This window comes from Aspergillus foveolatus (genome assembly GCF_047715535.1).
Source record: "Aspergillus foveolatus strain CBS 279.81 unplaced genomic scaffold BDW70scaffold_15, whole genome shotgun sequence".
NCBI lineage: Eukaryota > Fungi > Ascomycota > Eurotiomycetes > Eurotiales > Aspergillaceae > Aspergillus > Aspergillus foveolatus.
In genome coordinates, this window is record NW_027396079.1 from 1 (window position 1) to 20,357 (window position 20,357).

General features: G+C 53.6%; 5 protein-coding genes across 5 annotated transcripts; 2 read left to right on the forward strand and 3 right to left on the reverse strand.

The window, feature by feature from the left end:
- Positions 1 to 638: 638 nt before the first annotated feature.
- BDW70DRAFT_166733 (ankyrin repeat protein) lies at positions 639 to 4,664 on the reverse strand (the record flags this gene model as incomplete). Its single annotated transcript, XM_073742068.1, has 4 exons — positions 639 to 794; positions 852 to 2,139; positions 2,184 to 2,479; positions 2,756 to 4,664. The coding sequence occupies 4 exons, from the start codon at positions 4,662 to 4,664 to the stop codon at positions 649 to 651; spliced, it is 3,639 nt and encodes a 1,212-aa protein (XP_073597357.1). The 3' UTR covers positions 639 to 648.
- Positions 4,665 to 6,783: 2,119 nt separating this feature from the next.
- BDW70DRAFT_24750 (uncharacterized protein) lies at positions 6,784 to 9,812 on the reverse strand. The gene is made up of 2 exons (XM_073743591.1): positions 9,033 to 9,812; positions 6,784 to 8,943 (listed from the first exon to the last, which is right to left on the reverse strand). The coding sequence occupies exons 1-2, from the start codon at positions 9,612 to 9,614 to the stop codon at positions 6,808 to 6,810; spliced, it is 2,718 nt and encodes a 905-aa protein (XP_073597358.1). The 5' UTR covers positions 9,615 to 9,812; the 3' UTR covers positions 6,784 to 6,807.
- Positions 9,813 to 11,697: 1,885 nt separating this feature from the next.
- On the forward strand, positions 11,698 to 13,108 carry BDW70DRAFT_158531 (aminotransferase-like domain-containing protein; the record flags this gene model as incomplete). Its single annotated transcript, XM_073740535.1, has 3 exons — positions 11,698 to 12,168; positions 12,219 to 12,601; positions 12,649 to 13,108. 3 exons carry the CDS (start codon positions 11,698 to 11,700, stop codon positions 13,106 to 13,108), a joined length of 1,314 nt encoding a protein of 437 aa, XP_073597359.1.
- Positions 13,109 to 14,756: 1,648 nt separating this feature from the next.
- Positions 14,757 to 17,702, forward strand: exgO (exo-beta-1,3-glucanase Exg0; the record flags this gene model as incomplete). The annotated part of the gene is made up of 3 exons (XM_073738958.1): positions 14,757 to 14,961; positions 15,019 to 15,932; positions 16,476 to 17,702. The coding sequence occupies 3 exons, from the start codon at positions 14,757 to 14,759 to the stop codon at positions 17,700 to 17,702; spliced, it is 2,346 nt and encodes a 781-aa protein (XP_073597360.1).
- Positions 17,703 to 18,640: 938 nt separating this feature from the next.
- On the reverse strand, positions 18,641 to 20,040 carry BDW70DRAFT_133271 (chitin binding domain-containing protein). The gene has a single exon (XM_073736296.1). It carries the CDS (start codon positions 19,793 to 19,795, stop codon positions 18,890 to 18,892), a length of 906 nt encoding a protein of 301 aa, XP_073597361.1. The 5' UTR covers positions 19,796 to 20,040; the 3' UTR covers positions 18,641 to 18,889.
- Between the last annotated feature and the right edge of the window lie 317 nt (positions 20,041 to 20,357).

Below are 20,357 nucleotides of genomic sequence, written 5' to 3' on the forward strand. Positions count from 1 at the left end.
AAAATGGCAATTACGGTGTGGTTGGAAATTACGGTGTGGCTCACCCACAGCGGGAAGCGGTGTGGGTGGAGCTGGAAGTCACAGATATGTACGAGCTTTCATATTTTTTCCTGTACAGACACCTGCACTGCCTAGGGGTACGGGCTGTGTACCTCACCTGAGCATAGCTTGCACCTTTACGTGGTGCTTAGGATAAGTAGCCAGTCGGTGAAACTAAGCAAGCTATCCTGTATATGTAATCAAATTTCTGCTGGCAGAATCTGGACTGGTACCAACTCATTACGTGCTAAATACGTTTTTGCCCTTTTGTTCGAACAGTATGCCGTAGCTAAGCTATAGATAGTATGGGGAAAGCCGAGCCGAGGTTCGAGACCCCGCAGCCGTGCCAGAGACTCGGTTACGGCAGATTAATGATCATGTCCGGAATGACATCTTGGTATCGGATAGAGTGATTCGGCATTAGGCACAACTTTCGACGTAGATAACACAACCAGTGGTTGTCTCCTCGACGGTGTACCGTATATGCAAGGGGCTTATGCTGCCGTATCTGCGCGGGAGCGTATAGTTACAGGGTCGTGAAAACTATGCATACACTGTATACTGTATACTATATACGAGGTGTATATTATATACGAGGCCTAGGCAGAGCTACAGCTTTGACCTGTCAGTTCTAATAGCCCGATCAATCAGCTCCATGGCCTGGTAAAGCTCGTAGTCGTGTTGCTTGGGCGTTATGACCTGGACGCTCAGCGGGGAGTCCAGGTATACTGTCCGATCGACCGTTTTCTCATTCCCTAGGTAAAGTCAGCACTTCACCATTCTTCAAGGTGATCTAAGAAGGGAAGACTTACAAAGTTCCCGGTTCGCCTTATCCCAGCTTCCAATAAAACGTGCCTCCATCTCTTTTCCGCTTTCCAGATCATCTCTGCCAAAATTTCGGACCGGAACAGTCCCAGCCGGATAGTCCAACAGCACAAACGAAGACGTATAGCCGACCGCATTGTACCGATCTAACTCTGGCACAGGATGTGGCGCAACAGGGTGAATGATCGCGTCGACCGTTTGCTCATGTCCCGTACTACCATACATCCACAACTCCCTGCGGAGTTCAAGCTCAACATCTCCTCGGGCGGCCTGTAGCTCTGCCAGCTGCGAAAGAAGAAGCGGCCGTCCCCGTTTTGTGCGACCCTTGAGCCAAGGGATTAGTGTTTCGCCGGTGCTTTCGACAAGATCTAGCATTTTCATGCCGCCATCGACGCCCATGAGACGCCCAGCTAAGGCTTGACATTTGGGTAGGGCTTTCGGGACGGGTAGCTGGACAACGTTGACTCCCGGTGTTCGACGGAGAGCGGCAGCGACTTCGTTAAGAACCTTTGAGATTGGTGGCAGAGGTTCGACTATCCCGTCTGACGGAAGGACCCCAATAGTAATCGGTCTGGACTTCCTGCCGAAAGACGAGAGAGGTGACGGCCAAGCGCCCGGGATACAATCCTCACCGAACCATTGGGCCCTGGGAATGAGGTGAGTCATGACGGTGTTGATGTCGGCGACGGAATGGGCGATTGGTCCTGCGACAGCTTGAATCGAGATCCGCCCTTTGGCTCTGGGCTGGCCGTCTGTTTGCCCGCCGTATGGCACGCGACCTTGACTTGGTTTAAACCCGTACAAGCCGTTGCACATGGCCGGAATACGGATGGAGCCGCCAATGTCGGTTCCAAAGCCGATCATGCTGCCGCGAAGGGCAAGAAGAGCTCCTTCGCCGCCTGTTGATCCGCCCGCAGTGAGCTGGCGGTTGCGCGGGTTGAGCGTTCTGCCAAAGACATGGTTTGCGGAGTCCAGAGCGCCCATTGTCTGGGGGACGTTGGTCTTGGCGATGATGATCGCGCCGAGGGATTGCAGAAGTGACACTAGCGGTGCATCTTTCTCTGAAGGGTGCAAAGCTAGAGCGGCGATCCCGACTGTCGAATCGACGCCGCGGATGTTGAACGAATCCTTGATTGAGACCGGGAGGCCGTGAAGAGGACCAATTGGGGAGCCGGTGCGGCGAAGGTGGTCGTCCAATTCTTGAGCTCGTTGGAGAGCAGGCTCAAAGAGGGGCTCTGTTAGGCACCGTGTGAGTTGGTGAGCGATGGCGGCTCTCTGGGTCGTTAGCTCATGCATACCTTGGGAAAGTGTGGTGGTACCTTGCAGAATGCTTGAATGACCTCCTTTGCTGTGAGACTTTGGCTGTGGATCTGGCTGAGAAGACCTGTAATATCCCAATTTTCGGTGATTTTGATCTCTTTTGGGGAGAGCAAGCCGCATGACCGAGGGATATCCATCACATTGACCCGGTCATACTGAACATTTGTAACAGATTCCGCGGGGGAATGCATCCCGGGGGGAATCTTGTCCTGGGCAAGACGCCATTCTTGAGGAATGCGCTCCCAAAGCTGGTCTTGCTTGCGTTGGGCGATTGAAGAGTACTCCATTACAGATACTTGAGTGTCTGAGGTGAGTGTAAATAAGTAAACTATGGGCGGGGAATTTATCCTGTTGTCGATGCGGAGAACCTCGGCAGGTCATAAGTCATCATAAGTCATTTCCTTAGTCATCAATGTATATACAGTTAGTTATACAGTCTTGTCAAACTCCAGCTCCAGCATCTCTCTCTCCCTTTCCCTTGTCCTCTCCCTGGTTGGCAACAGCGTTCGCTCTCGACTCTGTCGCTGCGCCTTCATCCTATCTAACAGAATTTGGTTCCTTGAATATCTACCAGTCCTAACCCATCCTCTCGCTCGTCGGAGTCCCTCCTGGAAGATATCTCCAATATCATCCAAGACCAAAGCCAGCAACACCAGTGGAATTGAGATCCCAAAGCCGATTCCAAACGTATACTTGGCCACATACCCCATGGTTAATTTGTCCTCAAACTCGGGCATATTGATGGTGAAGACTGAGGTGATGAACGAAAGTGGAAGAAAGACAATCGTCACGATTGTGAAGACCATGAGAATCTTCCCCTGACGAGCCGTGCCAGCTGCCTGGTCGCGAGCAAACCGCGCCTCGAACGCGTTGGCGTGTTTCTGCTTCAGGTCGAGAAGGTCTGTGATGGACGAGTAGATGCGCTCCGCTTGCTTGTCCATGCGGTCAATATCTTTCAGGTGTATGTCGATCGTGCGCTGCTGCTCTCCAAACCGCTTCTTGATATCCCTCTGGCTTTGGCCCTGGCTGAGATAGATTTCTCCCACAACTTCATGGAAGTCGTCAAGGACGTTTTTCTGGTAGTGCAGGACCATGCGGATCATGTTCAGCTCGTCACGGATATCCTTCGCTTCAGCGAGCAGGTCCGTCTCCTGGCCGATGTCCAGCAGATTGTCGACGAACAACGGCTCGTCATCGACCTCATCGCTGTCTTGTTTCTTCCGCTCTTCTTTATTCAAATCCTTGGCTACGTCTTTCTCCTTTCGACGTGCAATTCGACTGGGTTTTCGATGAGTCTTGAGCCAATCTGATGCCTGCGCTGACGCCCGGTTGAACTGATTAAACAGGAAACTTTCACGGTCCGTCGCAATGCCGATAGACGACTCGAACATGTCGAGAAACTGGTACTCGTCGTCACCCATGCGGTGCCGATCAAACACTCCTGAGCAGCGGTTGGTAATGATAAGGGCAAGGTCATAGACTGAGCGTACGGGCTCGCGTGTTTTGGAGTTGATGTCCTCGATGATCCCATCCAACACGTTCAACGGATCATTCTTCGGCTGGTCCCATCGCTGTGGAAAGCTGGTCACAATCAAGCTCGGTCCGAGTATCCACATCCACAGCTGGTCAACCATGAAGATCTTGGGCTCCGGCACACGAGATCTCTTCTTCTGATACCTATACACTACCTGGTCCTGATCGCGTGATTGCGTGTCGATATTGGGGTAGAAAAACTGGTCCAGTGTACGGCGGATGTGGAGCGAAGTCGACGACCCTGTGAGGTGAGCGCGCAGGAGCAATTCATCGCGTGTTGGTGTCCGATCAAGCCCCGGTTGAGGCGTCGGGGCCTGTTGAGCTTTGCGAATCGCCTCCTGCATCCTCTCTCGTCGCTCTGCTGTCTCAAAATGTAAATACGGCATGAAGTAACAGATGTTGCTTTCCAGCGGTGGCGGCTTTTCCTTGCAAAGAGTGGGATGTGGGGACTTTTCTCGTCTGATAGGGGGCGACTTAGGCCCTTTGGGCGTTCCTGCTGACCCTTTCTTTCCTTTCTTTCCTGATGCGCTCTGAGTATCATCCTGCGAATCCACACGCTCCATCTTCCCGCCGTGCCTCTGCTTCTTTTTGTTTCCGTCTAGCTTCGGAGACGGTGGCACTGGTGAGGATAGCAGCTCTCTCGAGAGCCCATTGATTAATATCTTTGGTGACTGCACTTCCTCCCTCTCCTCCACGGGGTCACGATGACCATCATCATGAACCTTCGGTGCCCTATGCGTACTCTGACACAATGGCCTCATGAAATTCGAATGCATCTTCTGCCCGCGGTGCTGGTAATTGAACGACCTCTCCAGCCCCTTGAAGCTATCAACATCATGCGCCCCCTCCTCGATGAATGCCTTTGTCAGCAACGCCTCCACCCAAGCCATATTATTTGCGGGCAGATGAATCCATCGGAACTCCGTTGCCTTGCTATTCAACGGCATCGCGTTGAACGCTTGTTTCCGGGGGTTCTCAGGATCCCGCCCATACAGCAAATTGAACACAGATGTCCGCTTGACACGGTTCTCATTGTGAAAATTTCCGAAATCCACAACAGTCGCTTCGAAGCCTTCGCAAGCGCCGCGCGCATCCTCACTCAGCGCCTCGACATTGTTGTACGGCGCCAACAGCGCAACGATATCCTTCCGCTTGAACTGCGCCGCGCGCAAAAAGGCCGTGCTTCCGAAGTTATCCCTCAACCGCTGTTTCAAATCACTCCGCTCGAGCAAACACTCAACCACCTCACGATGCCCACCCTGCGCCGCCAGATGCAGGGGCGAAATCCCATTCAGCAGCTGTGCATTGATCTTCGCTCCGGCAGCTAACAGCCTCCTCGCGATACTCTCACTGCCTCTATCGCACGCATTATGCAACGGTGTCCACCCACCATCACTCCTCGCATTGATATCCGCGCCATGCCTCAGTAACAACGCCACAATGCGCTCGTGCCCATGCGCAACAGCCAAATGCAGCGCCGTTTTATTCCGCCCTTCAACAGCGTTCACATCCGCGCCCGTCATCACCAGTCCACTCACCCGCCCGCCCGTGGCCCTCCTACTACCAATCACATGTAACGGCCTCACGAGCAGCATCTCGGCAAGCCTCTCCTTTCCCGTCGCACAGGCCCAATGCAGCGGCGTCCGCCCAAGCTCATCAACGGCATCAACTGCACAAACCGTACCCAGCAGCAAGCTCACCACATCCTCACCCCAATCGCACGTCTTGTCCGCCGCAAGGTTATGCAGCACATTGCGCCCCCTGTTATCCGTTGCATTGACGTCCGCACTCCGCGCAATGAGAACCTGCAGGATGTGGAAATGGTTCCGCCATGCAGCCGTCATGAGCGCCGTGCGGCCTTTGCGATCTGTGCTATCCGGCGAAGCCCCGTAATCTAGTAAAATCTGGACAACGCGGACATGGTTTCGCTCAACGGCTTTGAGGAGTGGCGAGGATGTTACCCTCCCTGCGTTACCTCCTCCATCTTTATTCCCGTTCCCTTGCACATCCGCATTTGCAGTTGCATTGGTAATCGTACTGTAGCTGTAGTCCGGCAAAGCACCCACCTCAAGTAAGTACCGCACGCACTCAATCCCGCCCCTCTCGCAAGCGCGCAGAAGTCCCAGCCGCAAAAACCCATCCGTCAGCTGCCCGGTCTCACGCGCCGTCACGACAACATCGCGCACTTCTTTAAGGGAATCGGAGGCGCAGGCCTTGAGGAGGCGGGGTTCCAGGCGATCGTTGTGGGCGTCGTTCGTGGAACTCGTTAAGCTGCGAGAGCGGGAACGGGAGTTGGAGTTGGCCATTTTTTTCTCCCGGTTCTCGGGTCACACGATTGAATAATGCAGTATTGCGGAGACAGTGTCTCGCGAAGATTGAGTTATGTAGGCATTTAAGCACGTTTTCGTGTATAAGCTGCAGTGCGGTGTTTCCTGGTGTTGCGCGAAATGAGTGGGAAGCGGCAGACGGCACAGCTGCGAGTCTTACTCCAGAATCTGAGAGACCAAACTGCAGGCCGGCAATCTAGGCCGTTAAATACGATCTTACGGCCCTAGCTGAGTACAAGTCTTGAAGAAATCGCTTAGCTGCTTGCTGGGGCTGAATGCACTAACTCATTTAGTCTCTGTGCTAATATCGTCTACAGTAGCATCCATGCTGATTACTCCGATAAGTCGGATAATATGTCTACTGCGTAGTCAACGGAAGGACAGATCATCACAATTATTAATTACTCTATCGCTCTACTATAACAGAAATCCGACGGGTCGAGAATCGTGGGAATCCAGTGAATGCAAAGATGCAAGGCCAGGAGACCGCGTCTAACAGCAGTTTCCAAAAAGCAAAGGCAAGGGAGGGGGGAAAAAAAGAAAAGGTTGAATGCAAATCCCGGAATCAAAATGCTCGCCGCAAACAATCAGCTGAATATCTTTTGTCACGCATGTACGCCGTTCCCGTCCTAGACCTGCCTGCTGTACCATTACAGAGAACATGGATGACGATGATAAAGAGAGTTATTAAGGTGTATAATAAAATGCAATGTTGATAGTATAGCTCCTCCTCAAACATTGTACAATCTCGGTTAAAGGGACATCATTTCTTGCCCTTTTGGTTCGGGACCTGTTTCAAGATGTCGTCGAAGCTCATGTTGGGGTTGAACTTGCTGACGGGCCGTGCGGGCGGATCAATCGGAGCCACACCGGCTGGTAATGGCAGCGCCTCCAGGCCGGGATTGATCGAGTGCCGATGCTCTGCCCTTGCACGTAGAGCGGGCGAGTTCATTCGCGGAATAGCAGGTGGCGGCGCAAGACCACCGCCAGGGGTCAGCAGCGGAGTAGGAGGCGTCTGCTGTCCAGGCATCGGCTGCTGTAGGTGCGCGGGATGTTCAGATGATGACCCGGTAGATGACTGGTGGGCGGGATACGGGGACGAGATTGACGACTCATTGTCATACGGGTCATCAACTGTGGGCGGTCCCAAGATGGCATCCTTTTCGGCCCATTGCTCCGCCATTTGCCAACAATGGCTGCGCCGGTAGACACCTTCCACACCGTTAACGACCACATCAGACGGTAAGCTGACGAGACCATTGCCTCCGGCAACGCCGAACCAGCTACGGGCAACCTTGCCGTCACTGTTCACCCAAGGCGCGCCGCCGCGAGGAGCAATGCACAAGAAATATTCCGTGTCGTCGGTATAACGAACGTCTTGGACATCCACGACGACCAGCGGTAGTGCTTGAATAATGCAGTAAATGAGAATCCACTGGCCGCATCGGAGGTCAATCAAGTCGTTAAGGGACTTGCCATGGCCTTGGCGCCGTTCAAACTGCATAAAAGCTTCAACAAACGGCGTCGGCTTCAGACTTTCACGAGTATAAGATGCCATGAGCACGGCATTAACGTCTGAATCTTTCAACTTCTTCGTCATCTGCTTCGCTTCCTTCTTAGAGTCCAGCGGTTTTCGCAGGAGCGGTTGCAGAGACGGATATTGGGGAATATCGAACGGGATTGGAGGCTGCACTGGTGGTGTGCTCCGATCATACTCACTGAGCACTATCCGCAGGGCACGATTCTGAAGTTCTGCCGGGCTGGCAGATTCGTCAGCAACCGGCGTTACGTCGAGTGTTCGATCAGTGAGGGCAGTGCGGTCGACCAGCATATCGTAGACATTGCACATGTCCTCGTACACCTCCTTCGCGACTTTACGGTTCAAGCCACTCTCCTCAAAATGGTTCTTTCGTGATGGCTTGGGCGGCCACGATCCGTATTTCTGACGGTAGTACTGAAGCAGGAATCGCCGGAACTCGAGAAACGCTGCCTTCCATGCTTTGTACCGCACCACCTTGCTCTCGGCGGTCGTTTGGGAATTCGCGGAGCCGGAAAAGATCGAAGGGAACTCAAAGTCATTGAGTTTACTTTGCAAGACCTTCAGACGACCGTCCAGATCGATGAACCCGCGCTCAAGTCGCTTCTGGGTTATAGCACTGATCAACCCGTATTTAGGGCTCCTCAGCTGTTTCAACTCGTCCAGCTTTCCAACACCGTGCACAAACCCTTCCAGGTAGAGCGGGTAGAATCGAAGTCGCTCTCCCAAGACAATAGCTTCAATTGTCTTTTCTCTGCTCTTACGAACATCAGCTAGTGCAAGCTCATCACAATAATTGCTAAAGCTAGATGTAGCAATTTCACCAAAATTGGATCCGTCCAGATTAGTGAATTCAAAACGAGCCAGTAGGGTAGCGATATCCATGAAAATTGTGAACAACGACGAGGACCGCGGTGTTGCAATCAAGGACTGGCCTAGGAGGAAGGCAAAGAGATTTCGGAAGAGAAGGAGCGTCTCTAAGTCTTCTTGGGAGATAGCTGCGCCTTCACTGGACACATCACTATTCAGCGGGATTGGCAAATAGAGATGAAGTTCCTGGGGCTCCTCTTGCGTGTCATCCTCAAACGACATGCGCCTACTACCGGCGCTGTCGTTATCGTTATCATTCCAGTTGTGGGGTGTAAGAGGCGAGGTAGGTGTGCTATTAGGGTTCAGAGATAAACTTCGCGTCTGGCGCTCAAGGCTGCCGGTGGCTCTCGGGTCGGAACCACGGGCGAGAAAGTTTAGCGAGGCTGAATCAGCGAAGACGGTGGAATGAATCTTGAAAGACGGCGGTCTGCCGGTATTCTGGGGGAACAGGTAAACGTATGTGTCGCCGGTCTCGTTCCACAATTCCGGAATCTATTGTCCGATCCGTCTCAGTTGCGGTCGCGCGGGAAATATCACAACAGGAGGGAATGTAGCCGTCGAATACGACCAGGCTTACGTACCTGCTCTCCCCGGCCCAGGGGGCCCATGTCATACAGAATCTTGTGTTCCAATCCAGCAATCCAAGCACTCGGCAGCTGGGGGCTGGACCGCACATCGATCGAGCTCGCGCGCGCTCGTCCGGGCATCCAACTGCGTCTCTTGGAGGGCGTTCCGGGCCGTGAATCGGGACCGCCGGGAACGGCCAGGCCACCGGAACTACCCGGTCTACTGCTACTCAATCGTCGGCCTCTGCTCTGAGGTCTACCATCGGGCGAGTTGGATGTGCTTTCGGCCAGGTCCGAGTTCACCGCATAGAGAGAGGGAGGCGGCGGGAGCGGAGCATCCAAATCCTCAAAGTCGTCCTTCATTGGGCTGGGAGATGCGCCATGGCCAGGATGTGAAAAGTTGGGCACGGCCGGTGCGGACGATAGACGGGCTGGTCTGGAGCTACTTCGGGGCCGCGTATCCTGCGAGCTCTGATCGGGCGACGGCCTGGAAAGACTCGGCGAGCGCGGTGACGTAGGGCTCGACGCATCTTTATGTGAACCCAGCGAGAAGAGGGAGGAGATTCGTTTGGCCGACTTAACAGGAGCGGACAGCATCGTTGCGGAGCTAGCGTCGCAGGATAAAAAACAAAATTAGTCCCAGAAACGCCAGCTGGGTGAGATCGATGAGATGCAGTAAAAAAAATTATATAAAAAAGAGGGGAGAAGACTCGCGACCGAGAGAGCCGCGGGGAGGAATAGGTAGGTAAAGGAAGGAGGGAGTGAGCAGATGAGCAAGGCTGAGCGTGAGTGAATGAGGTGGGAAAGAATGACAGCCACCAACCATGTACGAAGGGCCGAAGGCTGACAATAACGCAAAAGCAGCTGAAAACGTCTGACCACGGCCGGTTCTGGGGGCCCAGGCAGTTCCTTCTCCTCCTACTGGACGTCTGAAGCTGTCCACGATACCCGGCGAGGGTTGTGGAATGGATCTGCAGGAGGGAGCGGGGAGGAATGAGAGGAAGGAGCGAGAGATCGAGCCGGCAGCCGAGCAGCCAGGCGGTCGGCAGAATTCACGGGAAACGAAGGGCGATACTGGTTTCAGATGACGACAAACTGGTTCACGAACAGGAGAAGGGAGCTGTACAAGTAATGGTAGAGACGACAAAGTAAAGAGCGAGGAATGGGGGAGAAGAAGGAAAGAAACTGGATCATAAATATTGATGTTTGGGGCAGCAACCTAGAACCAATCAATGCGCAGTTCTCCCTCCACGAACCACGCGATACTGTTTTCGGCAGCTCTAACGTATTTTAAGTACGGAGTATTTCTTGGATCCTGCCCACTTGCAAATTCTACCAAAGAATATGAATAGGCTGCACTCCTTTCATGCCTACACTGTGTACACAGTCCTTTCACTGTTTTTCTTCTTCTTCTCAATGCCCATTGTGCCCACTGACCGTCCGGTCCCCAGATCCGATCTTCCAGACCCTCTCGTTTGTGCCTAGAATGGCATACGTATACAATCAATGCAAAGTGCGATATTTATAGATTCTAAATTGACGGTCCACGGAACTGGGTCAACCAATCCGTCTTGGACGCTTCACCTTTAGTAGGCTCACTTCGCAACTCCACGGCTGTTGATTCGCAATCCGAGTACCCGAAGGTGCAGGGGCAGGGCGGTGGACATTATTGCGAATGAGGCGGGCATCCAATATTAATAGTCTTGGGGGAGGGGATGGTGTGATCATTAGTATTATTATTATTCACAGTTCATAGCCACGCTCGCAGCCTCGCAGCCTCGCCCCAGTGCGACTTGAGGTCCCCAAACTGGTGGAGCATCAGGGGCTGACCAGATGCCAGCACGGCACTCCTTACCACGTCATGATTCTACTCAGAGATTCTACTCTACTCGGAGTAACTGAGATCTTCTTTTAGTCCTTTTTCATTCTCCTTTTATAGAGTATACCCCTACTACTATACTCGGGCAGTCTCTCTCTCTTTCTCTCTCGCTGCGATAAGATGGAGTGGCGACTTTGCAATCTGCCAGACTGACAGCAGAAATAGCTACGTATAGGAAGACGTATATTGACGCTACGTATGCACAATGTACGTAAGGTCCCATTTTCCAGGCACTGCCATTACTCGAGGCGGAGTGCTGTATCGCTCGCCTATTATTCGGAACGATAATTACCGCTTACCAAATCAAAGTTACCAAGTTTCTTCCCAAGGTTCCCAACTCGGTTCCCCAGGTCGACCTTTGGAACCGATCTTCTGACATGTAAGATGATGGGAGCTGTCCGCTCGAGCCGATGTCGGAGTTACGATGTTCCTCAGTGAGGAGATTCCGAGGTTACGTGACCGTCCAGTCTGGGGATGACTAAACGGCGTTGAAGGATGTCGAAGGACGTTGACTGAAGAAAGTGGCTTATCGATAGACTACCTATGTTAGACTACATATGTTATGCGATATGTATGCGACTCTAAATTAATCAGATCTAGCTACGTACCTTATCGCATGATCAGCTCAAGGATAAAAGTCAACCTTAGCCTAAACGGTGATGGCAGTCGCGGCGGCATAGATAAGATAGATGCCAAAATATATCTCCAACGGAGAATATCAGTGTAGAGTTTCTTACCGTACACCCCCAATCTCAGCCAACCCCGAGTATCTACTCCGCGCTCAGCCCCTATTCTGTCAGCATGGATAACGACACAGTTGATCTCTTCACGGGATGGCCCAATCCCTCGCTCCTCCCTACGGGCGCGCTCGCGGACGCATTCGCCACGGTGATGGCCGACCCCGCCATCCGCACGCCGGCCCTGATGTACGGCCCCGACGAGGGGTACGGGCCACTGCGCGAGCACGTCGCTCAATGGCTGACTTCATTCTACCGTCCAGCCGACCCTGTCACAGGCAGTCGTATTTGCATCACGGGCGGCGCGAGCCAGAATCTCGCGTGCATCCTGTCGGTCTTCTCCGACCCAAGCTATACGCGGAATGTGTGGTTGGTGGCGCCGACCTACCACCTGGTCTGCCGCATTTTTGATGATGCAGGCTTCGCGGGCCGTCTGAGAGCCATTCCTCAGGATGAGCGCGGGCTGGATTTGGATTATCTGCGGCGGGAGATGGCTGCCGCCGACGACCGCGGGGCTAAGGGGGGCAGGGAACCGGTACGGATGTCGAGATGGAATGAGAGGCTATTCTGACTGATCGAGCAAAGTTTACACCTCTACGGCCATGGGCGAGGCTCTACAGACATGTTATCTATGCGACGCCCGCGTTCTCGAATCCGTCTACGATAACAATGTCACGGTCGGACCGCGAGAATCTCGTCCGGCTGGCGCGCGAGTTCGATGCCCTCGTGGTCACAGATGATGTCTACGATTTCCTGCAATGGCCGTCCGATCCCGAGAAGCCGCTGGACGGGCACGCGACCGCCTTACACCTGCGACTCGTAGACGTCGACCGGTATCTGGACGGCGGCCCGAAAGACCAATGGGGCAACGTCGTGAGCAACGGCAGTTTCAGCAAGCTCATCGGACCGGGGATCCGTACAGGATGGGCAGAGGGGTCAGAAAAGGTCGCCTACGGTATCTCACAAGCGTACGGACCGCTCTCCGGATTGTCCAGGCACAGCTAACCGAATGTAGAGGCTGCCAGCGCTCCGGCGGCGCCCCGTCCCAGTTCTCATCCACCGCGGTCGACCAGCTTGTCTCCTCCGGTTTCCTCCAAACGCACATTGACGAAGTCCTACGCCCCGCATATGCATCACGATACTACCGCCTGATGTCCGCTATAAAAACCCACCTTTACCCCCTTGGTGTAACGATCCCTTTCACGGGACCCTCCGTCGCGGGCGGCTACTTTATCTGGGCTGCACTGCCGGGGTCCCTGCGCGCGAGTGACCTGGTCCCGGTCGCACTGCAGGATCACGGTGTGAGAGTCGCTGCAGGAAATCTGTTCCGAGTCCAGGGCGACCAGGCGGAGGACAAGAACGAGTTTGGGTCATTTATCCGTCTGTGCTTCGCGTGGGAACCGGAGGAGAAGCTGGCAGAGGGAGTGCGACGGCTGGCGTGTGCGATCCGGCAGATGATCGGGCAACGAACATGAGACGCGATGATACGAACCAGAGAACGGATGGGGATGGGACTTCTCTATTTAGCCTCTTATGAAGGAGGCTAAAAAAGTGGCTTTTGGGGAATAAAATAAAGATGTACTCCGAGTAGACCACTTTTGGGGAGTTTTCGGAAAAATAAGCAGTGGTGATTGTGATGATCACCTCGATGATCGCACGCGCGACGCAAGAGCTCGGTAACACATACGTCCGACCTGACGATCGACACAATGGAAAATATTTGACGGATTGCCCTTGAGTATGGCAGCCGTGGCACTTGCACTGTGCCTTGGCTGTGTTCTCGGCATGAATTTGGGTCAAATGGCCTCCCATACTCTGCGTACAAACAGCTATCCAAGCGACGCGTCACATACCCCTTTACGAATCCACGTATCCATCCGACTCGCTCGAGCACTACGCTGTTTGGCAGTCAAATCCGTCCCTCGCGGAGTCAGCCAGTGAATTGAGTTCCCACTGGACGATCTTTAGCGCTCTATCCCCGGCTAAGAGCCCTAGTGGTTTCATGATAGCTCAAGGAAGAAAAGGCTCCGTCCTGGCCAGGCTCTGCTCGATCGGAACTGAAGCGGGTAACAAAGCTTGGCTATGGGGAATAATAACTATAATTATCTTCAAAGCAATCGAGGATTCGAGACTCGAGTTCAAGGCCCATGCTTCTTTCACCAGTGACCGTGTATCTCTTGAGTAACGCCAGCATACCTGACGAGGTACAGGATAATTGCCAGGCAAACAGGAATGTGTACTTAAGCCGCACGTCGACGGACTCCCCCCTAGCCTCCCATACCACGGCTCTTGGACTCTTTAGACAAAGCAAGAAAACAAGAAAAGCAAGAAAAAACTAGCGAAAAGGCGTTGCTCGGTCACGCAGGGTATGCTGATCACCTCGCCGGGAAGTGGTATATAGCATTCAACCCAGTCGCTAGGTTCCGGCCGTCTTTCCTTTCAGCATATTTTTATTCTGATTCTAGTCGCTCTCTCAGACTACCGTCCTCTCCCTCTCATTCGAACACGCCTGTTTCTCTAAGCGGCTTAATAACAAGGAAGGGTCATCAGGCCCCAATCAACCCCGTGAACGATTCGGTCGTCTCGTTTCATCCCTGAATCGACTGTTTCAGCATTGACGGGATTACACTCGTTACGTACTCTGATTGGACACTGTTGGAGCCTACCCCTCCTGATTGGCGGTAGATCGTGTATTCCCGTTACATCGCGGACAGCAACAACTGGATCGCCAGGCCTAAAGAACAATCGCTTCGCCAGGCCATCTCCCAGTTCTGTTCTCTCTTTCTCTCTTTCTCTCTTCAAGCGCCGGCCCGTCTTCTGTTTGGTTCATCCTGCATTCGTTCTTTTGTTATATATCCATTCATTATTTGAACCCGTGTCGTTCACTGCTTATTGTCTCCGGCCATTGTCTGTCCTTATAGGCTTGCTGGGCTGTATCAACACAAAGTCTGGGGACCTTCAAGCTCCTGACAGTGTCTTGTGAGCCCTCTTCTTTCCTTTGCACATCATTGCCTTTTATATCATCTGTCATTTGACAGCAACCGATCCATATTATTATCCACTCGCTGCTGGTCAGTGAAGAGCTCGCCATCTTGACGCAGCTCCAAACCATACTTAGCAATCATGCGTTTTACCAACATCCTCCTGCTCTTGGCCGGGTCCACCTGGGCTGGAGCGAGCCCTATTGCTTCTGGTGAGACCGAGATCGTTGCGAGACAGTCATCGTCGGAGTACTGGGTGGGCACTATAGAGAACCGCGGGGCGGTGCCATTTGGGGACGACGCCGACTACCAAGTACACCGCAACGTGAAGGATTTCGGTGCTGTTGGTAAGACTTTCCAGGCTCGTATGTTTGTATGGGTGACTTGAGTGACTAATAGAGTAGGTGACGGTACAACGGACGATACCGATGCCATCAATAAGGCCATCTCTTCCGGCAACCGCTGCGGCCAGGGCTGCGATTCGTCCACCACGAAGCCCGCCGTGGTTTACTTCCCTGCCGGCACATACCTCGTCTCCAAACCTATCATCCAGTACTACTACACCCAGATGATTGGTGATGCCAACAACCTTCCCGTTCTCAAAGCGTCTGCCGACTTCTCGGGTATGGCCGTCGTCGACGCAGACCCTTACACCGACGACGGTTCCAACTGGTACACTAACCAGAACAACTTCTTCCGTTCGATCCGCAACTTCGTCGTCGACCTGACTGCCATGCCCCAATCCTCTGGAGCTGGTATTCATTGGCAGGTCGGCCAGGCCACTAGCTTGCAGAACATTCGCTTTGAAATGATCAAAGGCGGAGGCTCTGAGAACAAGCAGCAAGGTATCTTCATGGACAACGGCTCCGGCGGTTTCATGACGGACCTGACCTTCAATGGTGGAAACTACGGCATGTTCGTCGGTAACCAGCAGTTCACCAGCCGCAACCTGACCTTCAACGATTGCAACACTGGTGTTTATATGAACTGGAACTGGGCCTGGACCTTCAAGTCGGTTACCTTCAACAACTGCAACCTCGGTCTTAATATGTCCAACTCGCCTTCCAACCAGACCGTTGGTTCTGTCCTGCTGCTCGACACCGAGTTCGTCAACACACCCACTGGTGTCGTGACTGCCTGGGGCAGCGACAGCATTCCAGTTGGCGCCGGTACGCTCGTCCTGGACAACGTCGACTTCAGCGGCGCTACCACCGGTGTTGCTGGCGTCGACGGCACCGCTATCCTTGCCGGAGGCTCTGTTGTAGACAACTGGGTCCAAGGAGGTATCTACCGCCCCGCGTCCGTCAACAAGCGCGCCGTCCACCCCACGGCCGAGGCTGAAGCCGATGATGATGTGGTGATTTCTACCATCATCGAGACCGTCTACGAGTGTGGAACCTCCACTCCTACCCTCCCACTGCCGAGTTCAGCCACGGAATCGCGCACAGAGGCTGCAGAGACTACTGAGGGGCTCTCGCCTACCATTCTGCCCTCGATCCCAGTCATTGACAGTCTCTTGCCTGGCCTTGGCGGATCGACTGCTACCGAGGCTGGCGCTTCTACTGTTGGATCTGAGAATACGGGCCAGACTGAAACCACATCTATTGCCCAAGCTCCAGGCACCGAAGCTACTGGCCAAACCTCCGTTGCGCAGGCCCCAGAAACCGAAGCTACTGGTCAAACCGCTACCTCCGTTGCAGTGGTCCCTTCAGGCTCTGAAACCACCGCTCAGATCGGCACCTCGTCTGTTGCCGATGCTCCTTCTGGAACTGTCTCCTCAGCATCAACGTCTACAGGCGCGATTCACGGCTCTGGCTCTGGGTCTGGCTCAAGCCAATGCTCCGCCCGCACGGTCACCAAGACCCGCGTCCAGACTGCTCTTCCCGCCGCCACCAAGCCTGCATCCCTCCTCTCCAGCAGCAGCGGCAAGGTTTTCGAGCGCTCGAAGCCCCTCTACGAAAGCTACGCCTCGTCTTCTTTCATCAGCGTTAAGGCCAACGGCGCCAAGGGCGACGGATCAACGGACGACACGGCTGCCATCCAAAATATCCTCGACAGCGCGACATCCGACCAGGTCGTCTACTTCGACCACGGCGCCTACGTCATCACTGACACCGTCAAGGTTCCCTCCAACATCAAGATCGTCGGCGAGGTCTGGCCTGTCCTCATGGCCTACGGCGACAAGTTCTCCGACGAGCAGAACCCCATCCCCCTCCTGCAAGTTGGTCAGCCCGGCGAAACCGGCTCCGTCGAAATCTCCGATCTCACCATCCTGACCAAGGGACCCGCCCCCGGCGCGATCCTTATGGAATGGAACGTTGCCGAGGAAACTCCTGGTTCCGTCGGCATGTGGGACGTGCACTTCCGCGTCGGCGGCTCCGCAGGAACAGAGCTGCAGTCCGACACTTGCGCTAAGACTCCCAACTCTACCACTACCCCGAACACACAGTGCATCGGCGCGTTCATGCTCCTGCACCTGACGGAAAAGTCAACCGCTTACCTCGAGAACGTTTGGTCTTGGACCGCCGACCACGAACTCGACCTGGATGACCACAACCAGATCAACATCTACAACGGCCGTGGCATCCTTGTTGAATCCCAAGGCCCCGTCTGGATGTACGGCACCGCCGCCGAACACAACCAGCTGTACAACTACCAAGTCTCTAACGCGAAGAACATCTTCATGGGCTTGATCCAGACCGAAACACCATACTACCAGGCGAATCCCAACGCGCTCGTACCCTTCACGCCACAGGATTCCTGGAACGATCCAGACTTCTCCTACTGCACGACGGATGCATGCAGGAAAGCCTGGGGTCTGCGCGTGACCAACTCGTCCAGCGTGTATGTCTACGGTGCAGGATTGTATAGTTTCTTTGAGAATTACGGCCAGGAGTGCTTGGATGGCTCGTGCCAGGAGAATATGGTGCAGGTAGACTGCTCGGACGTGCATATCTTCGGTCTCAGCACGATTGCATCAGAAAACATGATCACCAACTCCGATGGCTCGAGTCTCGTGCCGCAGGAGGGAAACAAGAGTACGTATTGTTCAACGATTGCGTTGTTTGAGCAGACGTCGCAGGCGTGAGCATGAATTACGTTTAAGTTTTGGAACGGGATAGATTGTTTACTTCATTTTCGCCTCTGTCTCTATCTATCTAGGGTATGGTATGTATTTTGTTGGAGGTTAGTCGGTCCTGTGGTCTGCGTTATCTAAATAGACGAGGCCTAGGGTGGACTTTGTTGATACCATTATATTTAACTATTTGCGGTTCGACTGAATCTGTTCAAATAATATGAATTTTGCGATACCACTGCGAAGAAAAAGAGTCTTATGCCCATGTAGATACATTGTAGATCTCTTGCACTCCTTGGTGCCTTTCGCAGACGCCCTCGGCTGCCGGAGGGCCATTTAGGCTTCTGTTACAGGGCACATCAAGTGAATTCCTAGCTGGATGTCTTCTGAAATTCTCGTCATCAAGATTTAATCATCGTTTACGGCATGGAACCTAGCCTGCTCGATATCGACTACCTCTTGAGACCCTGCTAGGCAGAGGCGCCAGCCCGAATGCATACTTTGAGCATAATACGACCGTACAGCTATGAATACGACAGCATTATACGGCCTCAGGAATATTGTGGACTGCTGCTAGACTTGAAGACTTACGTGAACGACAAAAACTGTGGTGGAAGAATGCTCTTGAGATTGCTTCAGATAAAGGCCATATTGTGGACTTGTTCGCTAGCCATTTATTGTGCAGAATCTTTATGGCCTATTCGATCAAAGACAATATCCAGAAACAATTAATCAACGCCCAGTGATACCCATCATTAGGAATAACAAGCCATTGTTTTGAAACTGATATAGATCAGCCGCCCACGGGTGTGCGGGCAACGGTGTCATTGGATGTGCCCAAGGTTTCAAAGGCAGCGCCAAAAAGCACGATTGGTATCTATTGCTATGGGCGCTGAGCCGTTCTTACCACCTCTTTCCTTGGGCTGGTCTATCATTATATATTACAGCTAGGCTAGACTGCCTATGCGGGGGTTGATTCGGATAAACGAGGAATCTGCCAGCGAGCGAATATTAAGGAAACCACCTCACTTCTCTAGTCTAGCTAGCCAGTATAGTAAATAATAGTAATTTTATACATGACAGACACGCAGGCGAAAGAAAGACAAACAGACACACCCTGGCAATTACAGCACGACTAGATGTAACTCAACCCCCACACGATTGTGGACGTTATCAGTCAGTCAGGTCATGCTAGCAATTTACTCGCGGTTGTAGAGAGCCTTGAAGATGCTGGAGACCCAGTTCAGTTGCTCGCTGGTGGTTCCGTCAGTGGGGACACCGGTAGCGGCGGACGAGGTAGCAGTCTCGGTGGCAGTCTCTGTGGCAGTGGTGGTCTCAGCGGGGCGGGTAGTGGTGCTAAGGGTCGTAGGGACCTGGACCTTAGCCTCGGTGGTGGTGGTAGAGGTGGGGGCGGCGGTGGTGGCCTCAGTGGTAGATGTGGAGGTAGAAGCAGCAGCGGAGGAGGTGGAGCTGGGGGCTGCAGCAGAAGACGAGGAAGAGCCGCTGCTGCCGCTGCCGCTACCACTTCCACCAACAGTGAAATCAACGCACGACTCGTAGGTCTGGTCGATGCTCTCGGCATACCAGTACCACTGGAGGACACAGGCGCCGGCCTCAGAGCACTGGCTGCCAAGGTTATCAGGGATAGTAATGGAGAAGTTTGTCTCGTCCTCCGTGACGCCAGTCTCGGTGGAGGCGTAGACGTCCCAGCTCTTCAGGGCGGATCCGATGACGGAGTTACTGGCAGTGTCGACAACGGAGACGTTCGCGACACCAGTGTGGGGGGCGACAATGTCGATCACGAAGTCGACAGTCTCACCGGCAGTATACGACTGAACGTTGTCCGTGTTGTCGTCGAACTGGTAGCCCTTGCACAGCCAGATGTGGCACGCATCGGCGTCATAGTCGGATTGCGAGGCCGCAACTTGCAGTTCACCCTGAACGTTGCCGGCACGGTCGGCAGCTTGGTTGTTGTAGACTTGCTGGCCGCAGGCGGCGGCCATAGCGGAGCCTGGCATACGGGGCTGAGGGCTTGAGATGTAGCCGTGGGCATTGGCGAGGGAGACGAGGCCGGCGGCGGCGAGAACGGTGGTAGCTTGCTTCATTTTGGCGGAGTGGGAGTGCAATTCTTTCAAAGATTGAAGGTTTGATGATGGCTAGCTTGGTAGTAGAGAGTGATTGGACGGTATAGACCAGTATACCGATTTGGGCTTGCAAAAGAGAGAGAGATGGTCACAGACCTGTATGAAGAGAATGTATGGTTGGAAAAGAAAGGAACCTGCGTGCGTGAAGAAGAGAAAAGCAAAAGAGCCTTGACGAAGACAATGCTGCGTCTATATACGGCTGCCGACCCCTGCGTCCATGCTCCATGCTCCATGACAAGACGCCATGAAACACAGCTAAGACCGCAGGAGGGAATTTCCGTTATGTGATCCACATAAGGCTCAGGGGTTGTCATCGTGCGACAGGGACGACATCAGGTTGGGCAAGACTTAGGATCCCACGGTCGCCGACTCTCAGTAGTCGGTTGAAGCCAGGGAGTCAGGGAAACCGAGTCGGGATGAACCGAGGCGAGGTATAGTTTCATCTTAATTAGCCTCCATCCAGGATGTGGATCTAGATCTTGGCCTGCCTGGCATGGGCTGGAGGTGTTTGGCCCCGGGTTAG